Source organism: Poecilia reticulata, linkage group LG3 (genome assembly GCF_000633615.1).
Source record: "Poecilia reticulata strain Guanapo linkage group LG3, Guppy_female_1.0+MT, whole genome shotgun sequence".
Lineage (NCBI taxonomy): Eukaryota > Metazoa > Chordata > Actinopteri > Cyprinodontiformes > Poeciliidae > Poecilia > Poecilia reticulata.
The window spans coordinates 28637891-28652349 of record NC_024333.1 but is presented as its reverse complement, the minus strand read 5'-3'; the positions used below and the strand labels follow the sequence as shown (position 1 = coordinate 28652349).

At 38.5% G+C, this 14459-nt stretch overlaps 1 protein-coding gene across 5 annotated transcripts in view; it reads left to right on the top strand.

Moving 5' to 3' along the window:
• Window positions 1-14459, top strand: part of esrrga (estrogen-related receptor gamma a) — a 98936-nt gene that overhangs the window by 32045 nt on the left and 52432 nt on the right. For all 5 annotated transcript variants that reach the window (XM_008405751.2, XM_008405746.2, XM_008405748.2 and 2 more), the window contains exon 2: window positions 3921-4079. In XM_008405751.2, the coding sequence (XP_008403973.1) occupies window positions 3921-4079 (159 nt within the window). The remainder of the gene's footprint in view (window positions 1-3920; window positions 4080-14459) is intronic.

The following is a 14459-nucleotide window of genomic DNA, read 5'->3' as shown; positions in this document are numbered from 1 at the left end:
TTTAAATAATTTTACTTGTTTGACTCAGGATATGAGCTGTGAAGAAAAACTTCCAAGGGACTGCAAACATGCTCTGTGTTACTCTTTGTGCATGATTCTCAAAAAAACACGAGTCCTGGATGCATGGTGAATCTCTCAAAATAAAGTGTTGCATATTACCATCTCTTTAGTAGTTTTTCAGCATTCCATTAGGCTTTATTTTACTCATGAACATATGAAAATGTGGAAATGCCTCCAACATTCTCATGCATGAATTCAAACATTTCAGTTTTCCTGTAGTGTGGTTTGAATATACCTCTTGATGCGCCGTTTACTTACAATGCTACAGATATTACTGAAAACAGTGGTGAAAACGCTGAGGAAGTTTATGCTTATAAATGTGCAGCTTAATGCAGAGTAAATATTTAGTAAAGCTCTTCAGATGGTGAAAATATTTAAACATATATATATATATATATAAGTACACAATTAAGCCAATAAAAAAGGCGAAACAGTTCTTGCCCTCAGGAGTTGCATTCCTTTGCGCAGCTGATCCGCTCTTTTCCTCACCCCTGCTGATAAGTCATTTTTCCTTTATCTCTGTCTTCCTTCACGATTCCTCCCCACCGCCACCACACACGCACACTCTCCTCTTCTCCCTCTCCACACGCCCCTCCCTTGTGAAGCTGTCACCTTTCTGCACCCGCTCAGTCCCTATTAAGGCCGACAGCCCATCTGCCGCCTGCCCCGCTAACAGCTCCCGTCGCTAACGCTAACACACACACATCCGCTCAGACACACACACACACGCACACACACACACACAGTGCTTCATCCAACCCCACCTGCCCTGATGTGCCTGTGGTCACGCGCAGTGCAGCACTGACACACATTCAGAGCAGAATATGCTTATCCGCCCACTCATTTTAATGCGTCCAGGACACACAGTGAAGGGATTGCGTCCAGGACTTTACCTATCCCAGGTTTTTGTCCAGTTATGTGCTTTAAATGATAAAGCATTTCTGCTGTCAACAGAGGAGGTTAAAAATAAACGCATTCCGGGGGCTACAATTTTGCTGCTAAGAAGGGCATAATTTGGCTCCTTTTTTTTATTTACCTGAACGCTTTTTTTTTTTTTTTTTTTTTTTGCCCTTTAAGCTCAGGAGATCTACTGAATCCGCTTGTTCCCTTCTACTGCGATCAGGCAACTGACTTTGTCACATATTCTCTACGTTTAGGCTTTCTTCAGTGTTTAGCCAAATTAGTTCGAAAAGCATTTTTGAGCACATTTAGCAATGCACATTCTGGACGTGCCTGTAAGACCTCAGGCTGAAGGGGTAATTAGGTGGGGCAGTTGCAGCTCTGCGTGCACATGTGTGTGCGGTGTGGCATTTGCTCCCTTCAGGGATATATGTGTGTTGCATTAGTAGGACTGGTAACTGTCTCATCAATCACCGCATCACCATGTCTCTCACACACACACACACACGCGCACGCACACACGCATGCACGCACCGACGCACAGAAACCTTGTTGTGGTCATTCTGTTCACAGATGGACCAGCAACACATGACTGAGTCACTGAGCATCAGAAAGACACCCTCAATCTCCCTACCTCCCAACTTTAACTCGCATACACACGCTGTGTGTGTGTGTGTGTTTGGGCTGTGTACGCACACTGATAGGTGCTTGAAATAGGTAAGGAAGAATCACAAAGGTTAATACTTTGTTTCATTCTCTTTTTTTTAACTTTACATTCAGAATAATGCACACTTTAATGATTTTAGAGGTAATTACATCTGAATTATGGGCTGAATTTCAAATATTAATTATGTTTAATTAATGAAAAGTCAAGGATTATCTAATTATTTTTGCAATAACTAGTGAAGCCCTGAATTACAGGTTTTTTAGTAATCTACAGCAGGTTTAGGTTAATTCAAAAAATTACCCGGCGTAAAAATATTTTGTAACAGTGATTTATCTCAGAACATTGTAAACATAGGATTTCTTTTGAACACAGCATGTCTATATTTGCAGTCATTTTGGTATGAAAATTGCTTTCTTTTATCTTCTTAATCCTCTTCTTTTTTTACTTTATACTGGCTTAAAGGATAAACTGGTCTCTTCACAGTCGTTATGAGACAGAGGAAAGGCATTCAGACTGAATCTATCGTGCGCCTTTTGGTACTCAAAGTACTTCAGTTTGGTTATACCAGGATACAGTCAAAAAAAACAAAAAAACTGCAGTATTAAGTGTTGCCTGTCTATATAGCATTGTGACACCACAACCAAAGCCAATAAGCGACTCTAGCAGCAGTGGCAGCAGAAAGATATTGATTTCTCCTATTCACCAGAGTGGAACTAAAACCTACATATTACACAGCCTGGCCTCTACCTCGCACTGCACCAATGCTGCTCTGTGGGTGGAAGGAGCAGTAGCTGTCAGACATGTCATTGGTCTGCCTACCTGTCTGTCTACAACAAGTGCCAACATTCCACAACTAAACACACAATTTAACATATTGTAGAAGAGGTTTAAAAAGAAAACGGATGTGCCAGCAGTGCTGTTTTTGTTCTATATGTGGATATCAGAACTAGTAAGCTGTTACAAAAACAATAGTCAAAACTGTCAAACCCAGACAAAAGTTATGGGTAGATATCAATGTTTCCAGCATTCCTTATGTACCTTGAAATACTTTTTTGTTTTAGCATAAAGATACAAAAGAAAAAAGCAATTTGTTATTGTCCATTAGATTGATATAAAATGGACATATCTCATCAGTGTGTAGCAAGTGAAGAGTATACAAAAAAAATCTAAAATAAAGCTAGGCACATACTGAAAATAAAGACCATGTATTGCAAGTTCACATCACCAAATTGATACATTTTTAAAAATATTTTATTAATCCATCCATATTTTAACAAGTAGTTGTACCTAAAAAGCAGCATTTCTTGATGTGCTTGATGAAAAACACATTTTCATTCGTTTCTTCATAAAAAAAAAAATACTAACAGTTAAAAAGTTTTCTAATTTTCTTAAAAACATTGTAGACCAAATTTCTGTGCCAATACTTTTAGAATCTCTGTAAAGGAATGAAGTATGTCAATAAAATACATATTTTCCCCTTCTCGTAATACTCATATTGTAGGATTTTTTTTTTTTTTTTTCATAAAATTTTGATTCTATTGCAGAAGTTCTTCGCCTGTGTTTCGACTGATGGGGTTGCAGTCCCTCCTCTTGTACTTTTAAATTTCCCTTCTCTCATTCTGAAAGCATCGACCAAAGCTAAGAAACTAGTAAATATCCTCTGACACCAGACTCAGCTTGATAGTGCAACTGTTAACATTCAATGATGCATAAACGCACCGACTGATCTGTCTGATTGAAAAGTGTTAACATAACAAGACAAAAGTCTCTACTGGTTTAAAATTACAGCCTGTCCTCTCCGCAGCTCTCTGAAGGCATCTGCCTGTTGGCCCAGCATGTCAACGTTTGTGTCAGTTGTGTTATTCTGTGTGTGTGTGTGTGTGTGTGTGTGTGTGTGTGTGTGTGTGTGTGTGTGTGTGTGAGCCTATTCTTTTTATGTCTTGCCGCTCTATGTCCAAACTGTGCTGAGCGGTTTCACACTGAGGCCAAACAAATAAGCAGAATTAGCATGTGGGAAGCGATTGTCTGCATGTTGTGTCTATTAAATACATTTCACCCTCATCCATTTATTGTACTGGTGTCCTTGCATGTTAAGGTTTCGGAGCTGAAAATAACTGACTGTGAAAAATACTTTGTACAGTATTTGAATATATTAACAGATTTTTGTCAAGGAATGAAACAGAGAACAGATTCATCTTTCCTCCTGGCATATTTCTGTGTTTTCTGTTCTTCCTTGGCTGCTTTTTCACTGCTATCATTCTCTCTCCCCTCCCCGGTATTTCCCACTGCTCAGAATGAACTTATCGAAGGGGCCATTGGTGAACAGCAGCAGCGAAGAAAACTCCAAGTCAACATATGTTAAATGTGGCGCTGGCGCCTGGAGGATGCACCAGAGCTACGATTCACTAGAAGCCAACCACATGAGAGACGCACATGCCCTCTACAACCCCAGGTAAGACAGCATTACAAACGATGCAGGTGATGTCAAATCAATGAGTCTGTCCTGTTTAAGTTTTACGCTAAAGTCACATTCTGTAGCTTATGTAAGAGGGAAAAGAAAAAAGCAGGCACATGGATGTCGAGGTGAGAAAAGTAAAGCCTTCGGTTACAGAAATTATCGGGCATTCTGGGCACGGATATGTTTCTGTTAATTGTACCTCCTTAACCATGTACCTGTGATGCAACTCCAGCAGTTTACAGAAGCTTTGAATCGTAGGAGGGGATTTTTTCTTTTTTCCTCCAGTGCCGTTATCCTTTTGTTGCTGTAAGCGACTTTTATCAAGCGTATCTGAGGTGTATTTTTAGAAATCTAACTGTAAATAAAGCTGCTTGTTTCATGTTAAAACACAGGAAACAGGTGACGTATGAACAAAAGGCTGACATTCACTTTCTTCGTTCTCAAAGTTACCGTCGGCCAATTTTTTTTTGTAATCGGTCTTTTAAAAATGTAATATTTCTGTGGATAAGAAATGGGGATATATGCCCAGAGTATGAAACCGTAATAGTAAGTATAAGTTTTCCTTTTCATTCCAGTAAATGTGTTGTAATATATAATCTTAAACTCCATGAAAGCATCTGAATGTTCAGTATTTTCTGTATTTCTGTTGAATGTTTTTTTTTCTCTGATAGATTTAGATTTTATAAACTTTATGCATACCCTTAGCTATAGAAGAAGATGTTTAATTTTTGTATTTAAAAAGCCTTTGCTGTATGGTCTGTTGTGATTATCTGACTACGTTTGTAGTCATTTATAAAACTGGTATTAAATTTTGAACAGCCTATTAGAACACAATTGATTAGCTCATTGTTAGGCTTTCACAAAGCTTTCTAATGTTAAGTGTGTGTGTGCGCGCATGTGTGTGTGTGTGTGTGTGTGTGTGTATTACAGTGTGTACCACAGACTGGAAAGTCTTAGTTCAATAGGATTTTAGGGTTAGTCTGGGTCAAGCCAATTACAGGTCTGGCAAGCCATTCTCACGCCGACCCTTGGCCAATCAGAATGGCATTGGTGTGTTTCAGTGTACGTATGCGTGTGGTATGCAGTGGGGGCGAGAGCAGCAAGGTTTTGCCCGGGGTCACATGCCTTATTTACCCATTCATAGGCAAACATGACTCCACACTGTGGTTTGGTTGTAGGTTGTTACAAATTATAATCAAATATGCATAAAACTTTGGGATGATGGTAGTATTTAAACTTGTTTGAATTAATGAGTCAAGTTTTAGTTTTAGACTCAAAGTGTGTTTTGGTCATAATTATAGAAAAAAAAAATTGTTTGTTTGTTTATCCAACTACAGATGGAAAGACACACATGCAGCATAATATCGCCTGAGTACTTCCACAGGATATCCGACATCCAACTGTGCTGATGCGATTTGGTCACAATTATGCACTCACTTTCTCTAACACACACACACACACACACACGCGTGCACGCATGCACACAAGCTCTAAAACATACAGTTGTGGTGGTAAATTCTTCCACATTTACTTATTAAATAAACTATGGTAAAAGTCAGACGTGCTTAATTTATTTCAAATTAGATTTTTTTTTTTCTAGTTTTATTAATTGAGCTGCTCGATGCAGAATAGCATTAAACAAGAAAAAAACAGACTTATTTTATGAAAAATGTCTCAGGCCTAATTTAAACTTTTTTTTTCTTTTATTTGCCTTTTCTCTGGGTGGCAACAATATTATACCCTTTTTTGATATTTAGGCCATCAAGCCATGGGAATGTGATTAATGTCAACCAGCTACTGCGTGCATGAACACACACACGCACACACACACACACACACACACACACACACACACACACACACTCTCTCTCTCTCTCACGCGTACAAACACAGAGACACAATACACATCATTGTATACTGAGCCCAATGTAATCATAATGATAAAGCAGATTGCCTTAACACACAGATGGGCCTCCCAACAGCTTGTGTGTATGTGTTTGCGAGTCTGCGTGTGTGTGTTAGTGTAGACAACACTGATTGGATTGCAGATTTATAGAAGAGGATTACTGCAGAAGCAGTGCGAGAACGAGAGAGAGAGAAAGAGGGAGATGGTTTCAGACACTCACCTCTCATTAACTTCCACCCCCCTTCACCTCAGCTCCCCTTATTCTCAATTATGGGCGAACGCTCGCATATGCACACTTATAGCTACACATATTTAGGATGGAATACAAATGCAATGCCTTGCGTTACCAATGCAGTGTAATCATTAAAGCATTTTAAAAGTATTTACAGGTTTTTAAATTGTATTCATAGAATTTAAATTGTGCTGAAAAAGTTTAGAATATTAAAATGATGGCAAATACATTCTTTTTATATTGATTTGAAGTGCTCTAAGCAAACATGATGCACAAGTTGAATTGGAATGACAGGAAGATGTTGAGGACCTGTGCAAATAGACAAAATATGTTTAAGGTAGAACGACCTGAGCTCTGTGGAAAAGAGATGAGGGGAATAATGATTTTTATTTTATTTTATTTTATTTTATTTTATTTTATTTTATTTTATTTTATTTTATTTTATTTTATTTTATTTTGGAGGGGGTTAAAACTGGGAAAAAAAAAAAAAGAAAAAAAAACATGGTGGGAAATAGATAGCAGAGATAGACAGGGCAACAGAGATGGGCAGAGACAGTGGGCAATCCAGCAAACCTGATTATGACTGGATGTGAATTAGATTCCCTAACAGATGGTCCAGGAGCGAGGCTGTAAGGTGCATGAGCCAGGAGTGAGGGGAGGGGAAGGCAGAGGAAGGAGGCCATGGGGGAAAGATAGGCAAAACCAGGCGAGTAAGCTGAAGAGACAAGTGTCAACTGCAGCTTGTGGCAGGGTGAAAGTGTGCAACTGTAAAATGTGGACATTGTCGCTAGTCTCGAACTAGTTTCCACAATATTTACGAACGTCTATTTGTGATATTAGATTTACTATAAGTGATTTACTCTGCCTTTTGCTGCTTCTACTTCCTTTCATTTTTTTTTTGACCTGGAAGATGACATATTAATATAAATACTGATCTGATCTCCGCAAATATTTATACACTTAATACACAGAAGAAAGTCACAGAAAACATTAAATTAGATTTTCTAGCTTTTAAAGCCATTCTTTGTAGAATATTGTACGGAAAATTGAGAGGTAAAGGCCTAGAGCTGCCTGTTTAGGATGGATTTCTTCCATTTTTCCAGCTGCTGTGCATTATTCTGCTACTCCTCCTCTTACCGTGATGGATAGGTGTAAATCATCACAGTCCTGTAGTGACAGCCCAATTTCCCCAAATCTGATCTGCTTAAAGAATGCAGCTTTGACGCTCCATTCACTCGCACACCCTTTCCTTTCCTCTTGTCTCTCCCACTCTTCTCTCCAACAGTTTTTTTCATGTTATATTCCACTTTTTCCTCCTCGTTCTCTATGATCAAATCCCGTTTTACTTCACACACTTTCTCCTCCTTTCTTTATCTTTTTCCCGTCGTGGCATTGCACTCTTTTCCCATTTCCTCCTCGTCTCCTTTTCTCTTCCTTACCCTTCTCCCCTCTATTTTCTCCTCCCATGTCACATTTGAAAGCCCTGCCATATTTACTAGAGTGAAAATCCTCTTTCACCATCTGCTTAATAAAATGTGCTTTTAATCCGATGGAGGGATATTTTGTTCTTAAATACTTTATTATTTTATTTCCCCACAGTTTCATTGGATGTGGCACCTTGCCCAGGTTGCCGTCTTTCTCTGCATAAGAGGAAGAAGTGGGAGAAGTAAACAATTTATCCTGGACAAAATGATGAGTTTGTGTATGTGTGCTTTTATGTGTGCTTACAACAGCGTCTGAATTTTTTGAGCGATAACAGTTTTCAACCACGCAATTACGCACAACCTTCGTCAATGACCTTTCTTTTATGAAGGGGTGAGCTCAACCTTTATATGCCTGATATCACTTCACAACCAGATCCCTCCAAAATCGTATAAATAAGCCGCATCAATTTGTATCTGTGGTAGTTATATCAATTTTGCGTATAATTTCAACAAATATAATATGAATTTGTGATTGCATCTTTCCTTTAAAAGAATGATTTGTGGCTGGCTACATCCAGCATCTTCTATAAAGGTTTACATAACAGGAGGATGCCTGAAGTAATTTAATTGATTTTCGCTCAGCAGACTCTCCAGTAAAATGCTGGAGGTCACTGCAAGTACAGAGTATGCAATTTAGGTGGCTCAAGTGTTGAAGCACAGCTGGTTTACATTATCATATGTATTTATTTGGCAAATAAACATTTTAATATAAATCCCAGATTCCCTTCTGCTGAGCCACGTTGATGCACTTCCGATGGAGTGGAGCTGCTCTCTTTTTTTTATTATTTTTGCTTTATTTGAAGGACTGTTCGCACACCAGACAACCACCACAATGACACGAAACAGATAAAGGAGACATAGAGAGAGAAAGAGAGGGAAGGAAAAAGAGACACTGTGACAAAGATAGTGCCTGGCAGCAGCACACTTATCAGCAACTGCTCCGCAAGAAAATGACCTAAATCATCAAGATTCCCATCGGAAACGCATGCACACACACGCAGACTCACAAACACACACGCGCAGGAAGCCTCATGTTTTAGCCCGTAACGTCTTCATCGTATTATCTTTTTACTTCAATAACAACTCTAATACAGGTAGATATTCAAATCTAAATAATCTATTATGCTGATGACACAAGCACTTGAGAGAAAAGCAGGAATAGGATTTTGAAATGGGTTTTCAACAGTGACTTAAAGAAATCAGTTGCCACCAGACACAAAATGATATCCCAAAATGTGATGAGTACAAGTCTCCCTGGAAGTGTTTTGAGTCATTTACAGATTCTGAAAGTGTGGATTCTTAGCGTTCTGATAATGCCAAACACATAGAAATACAAAAAATGAAGATATGGGCACTGAATTCTAGCACTTAGTTAGAAAACAAAGTCTGACCCCTTCCCTGTCGAACTACCTGGGGATGTTAACAAAGGCTATTCATTTACATTACTTTGCGCACCATTGCTCACCTGCCTGGTCACCGTCATAGCACACTCAACGTCCAGCAGTGCAGACCCAGGCTGGGTCAGTGGCATTGTCCGTGCTTCAATGACAGGCCACAGCGGAGCATCTGTAAGTGTGCTATGAACAGCAGTGCCTATTAAATCCATCATGTCATTCTGCAACTTTTGAATACACTTCAAAACTCAATGTATCATAATCATATTCTAAAAACAATAGAGGTCTTGAAACTCGCCCATGAGAAACTGAAAAGCATTCCTGCAGACACGAAGGCTTCTGATTATATAAGTGTTTCTGGTGTGTTTTCTTTCCACCTGTGTCTTTATGGTGGATTTTGTTGTATCTGAGGCAAGGACTGCAGTTGACTAAGATGTACAAGATATACAATTATTCTCATGTCCTGCCACTTCCTTTCTGCTGCTAAAGAAGCCATTCGTGCGTTGTACGCGCATTCCTCTGGGGGAATCCCAAGATATTCCCAGACCAGCCGAGAAACATGGTCATGTCGTTAGTCTGCCTCTGGCTTTCCTCCCAGTGGGACATACCCGGGACACCTTGAATACATTTCAAGGTATTCTAGCTACCTTTTACTAGCTGCTCTCGATGTGGAGGAGCAGCAGCTCTACTCTGAATCCCTCTCAGATGACCGAGCTTCTTGCCCTCTCTAAGTCAGAGAGTTGACCCTGTGGCTACTAAAATTTATTTCCACAACACCTTTGCTGAGCCTAGGAATTCTGCCCATTCTGTCCATGAACAGAATCGTGACGAAGGGCAACCTTGGTGACACTGAAAAAATAAATTCTGACTTGCTGCCAGCAATGTGAACCAAGCTCTGACATGTAACGGACCATATCAAGGGGCTTGGTACCCTGTACTCCTGAAGTACGCCCTGCAGGACTCCCCAAAGGACACGGTTTAATTCCTTCTCCAAGTCCACAAAAAAACATCTAAACTGGTTGGGCGAACTCCCTTACACCCTCCAGGGCCCTTCTTAGGGTTTGGAGTTCCTCAGGCCAAAAAGGCCAGGTAGAACTTCCACGTCTCGACATAAAGCCCTGGGATCATTGGAACAGTCAAAGCCTTCTACCACAATACAGTAGCAGTCTTTACAGGGGGTTAAAAAACACAAATGTCTTAATAAATGTTACCTAAATTTTTCCTTCATACCCCCTGTGCCCTCTCCACAGTGTGTTTGTACCAACAGTATAAATCAGTGGAAGTCACTTTCCCAGGTCATTTCGGTTTTGTTGCATAAAGATTCACACTCAATGTATTATGAGTTACAATTTGCACACACAACCTGACATACTATTGAAAACATAGAAATATAGTACACAAACACATATGTTTCCTCCCAGTCTTTTCAACCCATGAGCCTATTGGGCAAAATGTGTTTTAGCCATTATCACATTGATTGTATGTAATCAGGGGTTTATTCTGCAGCCAATGAAGTGAATTACAGGTTTCCTGCCCAACTAACACTGTTGCAATTGATCTGCTGCTCCCTGGTGTGTGTGTGTGCGTGTGTGTGTGTGTACGTGTGCGTGTGTGTGTGTGTGGGTGTGGGGGTGTGCATGTGTGTTAGGATGGTGTATGGTGGTCTTTGAGGAGGTGTGGATGCACCAGCAAGAAAGAGAGGCAATAATAGAGGCTGTTTGTATGTGAGAAGTAGAAATGTTGACAGCGAAGGATTGAGACCCAAAGAGAGGAGGAAGGGGAGGGAAGAAGAGAGCTCAGTAGGTGGGAGAGTGCTTTAGATTGACTATCACAGTTGGACTCTTTTTCTTCCCTTTGTATTCATTTTTGTTTCTGAAAACAACTATAATCACTGACTCACTGTGATTCTGTGCAGCGGAACAAAACCACATGCTCAAACTCACACCAATGATTCAGAGAATCAGAGCTCCAGTTCACCGCCCGTAAGTTGGTTAACCACAATAGTTAGTTTTTGAAAATGTTCCATGAAAGTACACATGAATTAGAGTGCGGCTGCTCGCATTTATTTCAGTTGTCAGACAACAAGGATGGAAATTCACATAAAGATACAGACATGTCGTTCACCCATTTTTGCATCTGGAGTTGTTCTCTGTTTAGCCACAACCACAGCAAGTGCAGAATTCATAAGGGACAGAGAAAAATGTCTTACATTTTTAGTTATTTTAACAGAGAGATTCAGGTTCTGAACTGATGGAGAATTCCTTATAACATTAAGAAAACAAGAAAACATCTGACTCATCCAAAGGTTTTTCTCTTAAGTTATAATTCACTCTACACACGCACACACACACTATGCAACTCCAAATGATTACGCCTTTTTTTCCCCTTATCCAGTTCCAAAATTACCACCAGCTTTCAGCAGATAAGATTTTTTTTAACAATCTGTGTAAAGAAATTAGCTTTTGTCTTTGAGGATGTGACGTTTGAAATGTGATGTTTCTGAGCGTATACATCCTTTAAATGCATATATCAGTCTTCAGTAAAATGTGGGTGAACTACATCGGCACAGGAAGATTAGAGGTTGTCAAAGAAGCATTTCAGAAGCAGATTTGCCGTTGTGTCTAGAATTAGACATGTTAACACTGAGGCTTATATGTAACACTCATAAATATATTAGGAGGCCTGGTTTAATTTTTTATTTACGCATGTTCTTTTTCCGAAGAAGCTGACTAACAGTTAAGCAACTTTCCACACATCGTACAGTCACTTACACAGGGCGACATAAAGCTGAAAAAAATAAACAGACGACGGCTAAATAGGCAATTCAGTCCGCAGATGAAATCAGTGTTTTCACTTGGCAATGGAGATGTAGACATGCCTTGTGGTTTTTTTTCCTCCTTACTCAGTTCTTTTAATTCAATGCATTTTTCTACCTATGCTTCCCTTTATTTTCTTATACCCTGAGCATTGCTAGTATTATCTAGATAAAATTGTGTAAGGTCTTTTTCTTTTTTTTTTTCTTTTTGCTTATTGGACTGTGTGTTCTTATCAGCATTGAAAGCACAATGCTAGGTGTGATGGAAAGGTATTAACAGACCCGCTGTAGCTACACTGTCAGCACTTCTCCCCTCTCCGTATCAGCAGCCACCCTCCACGCTTTTTCTCTGTTTTACTCTCCTAATTTTTTCCCATAGGAAACAATTTTAAGGCAAATAAAATTGTGAGGATAGTTAGAGGCGTCGTTATCCTGCTGCACCTAGTGGCACTAAAGTTCATAAGGGAAGTTCTTGTTGTCTAAATGTAATGGATTTATTTTTTTCTTTCACAATAATTGTAACAGTACCCCTCTCCTGTAGATTATTTCTAGTCATCTAGTTAAATGTAAATATTTCTGACTAGATTTTGAAAAAATATATATATTTTGTGGACATATTATTTTCTTTTCACACCAGCAGGGCGAAATAAAACCTGTTTGGAGTTATGTGAGCATTAGAGTGTGTTTATTGCTGCCATCTAGTGAGACAATTTTACAAAGATTGCATATAATGAAGAAGCAATATTTTACACAGATGCAGACTTGAGGAGCTCATAGCAAAGAGCAGATAAACACATTTTGAGGCAGTTGTCACTAATATGATGATTGCATGTTTGGACTGGCGAGTTGTCAGGCCTCTGAATCAGCCCACCGCTCTAATGGCAGCTTATTGTGCTAAAGTTTCCCCACCTTCCCTTTGAAACTGTCTATGCACATCTCATTCTATTTTCCTTTATCTTTTTCTGTGTTATATTGTGGCAAAATTGTAAAAAAAAAAAAAAAAAAAAAAACAGAAGTAGAACTGTGTAGAAGGAGAAACAGGCAAGTATTGTAAGGCAACACGGTTTGTTTTTGTATATGATTTCATAGGGAGATGAGTTTGCAGAATAGTTGATATTAAAAGATATGAAAGTGAAAGTGGTGTCACAAGCACCATATTTGAGACCAGTTTACTCAGTTTCAGTTCAAAACTGTCATATCTGTGAATATCTTCATAGGCTACATTACTCAATATTTATTTAATTATTTTGGATTTTCATTAACAAAACAACACTTTTTCCAAAAATGTGATTGGTGAGATATTTAGCAATTGGAGGGTCACTCAAAAGCTCGTATTCTTACTCTCTCAATAAGCATCGGTGCTGTTCTGGGCCCCTCCCCCATTGCAAAGCGCTCGCACGGTCCTCTCACACTCAGAAGTCCTTCCCCCCACCCCTAAATGTCCAGACGGCTAATGTATATTGCATCTACAAAGCTACTGCTGAATGATCCCCTTCAGCGTGGGATATAAATGTAAAAAAATATAATAAAACAATATTTTTATTGTTTATTATTTTATAAAGTTGTATTTATTTTTTTATTTTTATTTTTTTTAATCACAGCATTTCTATTAGTGGTTTTTTTTTTTGGTCAATTTTCATAGTTAGGGTAGATTGCATACTAAAAAGTTAAAGAAATAATCTTTTACTGTTCCTAATCATATGCAGATGACAAGTTATAGAAATTAAGTGATCGTAGCAACTTCTGGTGACTTTTACAACAAAAAAATGATGCAGAATGTAGAATTTATAACATTATTTTAGCTAAAAATCTTTACAGAAGTCAAAAGATTTCTTTTTTTCATTTGGTTTGTGAAAGAAAGAACAAATAGATTTAAAAATTACATGTGTCGTTTATCATCAGTGATATACTATAATTCTGTTGAGTCAAAGATTTGACCCTTAAAACACCGCCAGCTCTAGACTAAATGACTCTTAGGCTGAAGGATTCTTGCATGTTTCTCACCTTATTTGCTCAAATACAACATTTTGTTTTTGCATTGGAGTTAACATCCCAACACAGAAACCTCCTTAAATAGACTAAAAGAAAACAGATAAATGCATAAAGACATATTTGCTCTGAACTATGTGGCTTAACTGCAAGATGTAACTGAGGTTTCTAATCATACAGTAAAATAAGGTTAAAAAAACTTTTTCTAAATGTCTATGCTGTGGGTTAGAAGTCAAAACTACAGATGAGATTTTAATATTTAGGCAAAAAACATTTTTCCGTCACTTCTAGCTACAGCCCAGTGTTATTGGCAGTATGTTTTCTTAATTATACAGAAGGGAAATAATTTAACTATTTCCTTTATTTTCTTAAAATGTAGTTTAAGTTGGAGATCTAAGAAAATAACTCACATCAACCCAGCTGTTAAAAACACTGATATTAATCACATTACATACATTATTCAACTCCTCCAAACAGAAGAGCAAAGAACTGACAGTAAGATGCAATTGATAATTTTTTATTTCAGCATCATCAATATGCATTCTGTATCAATA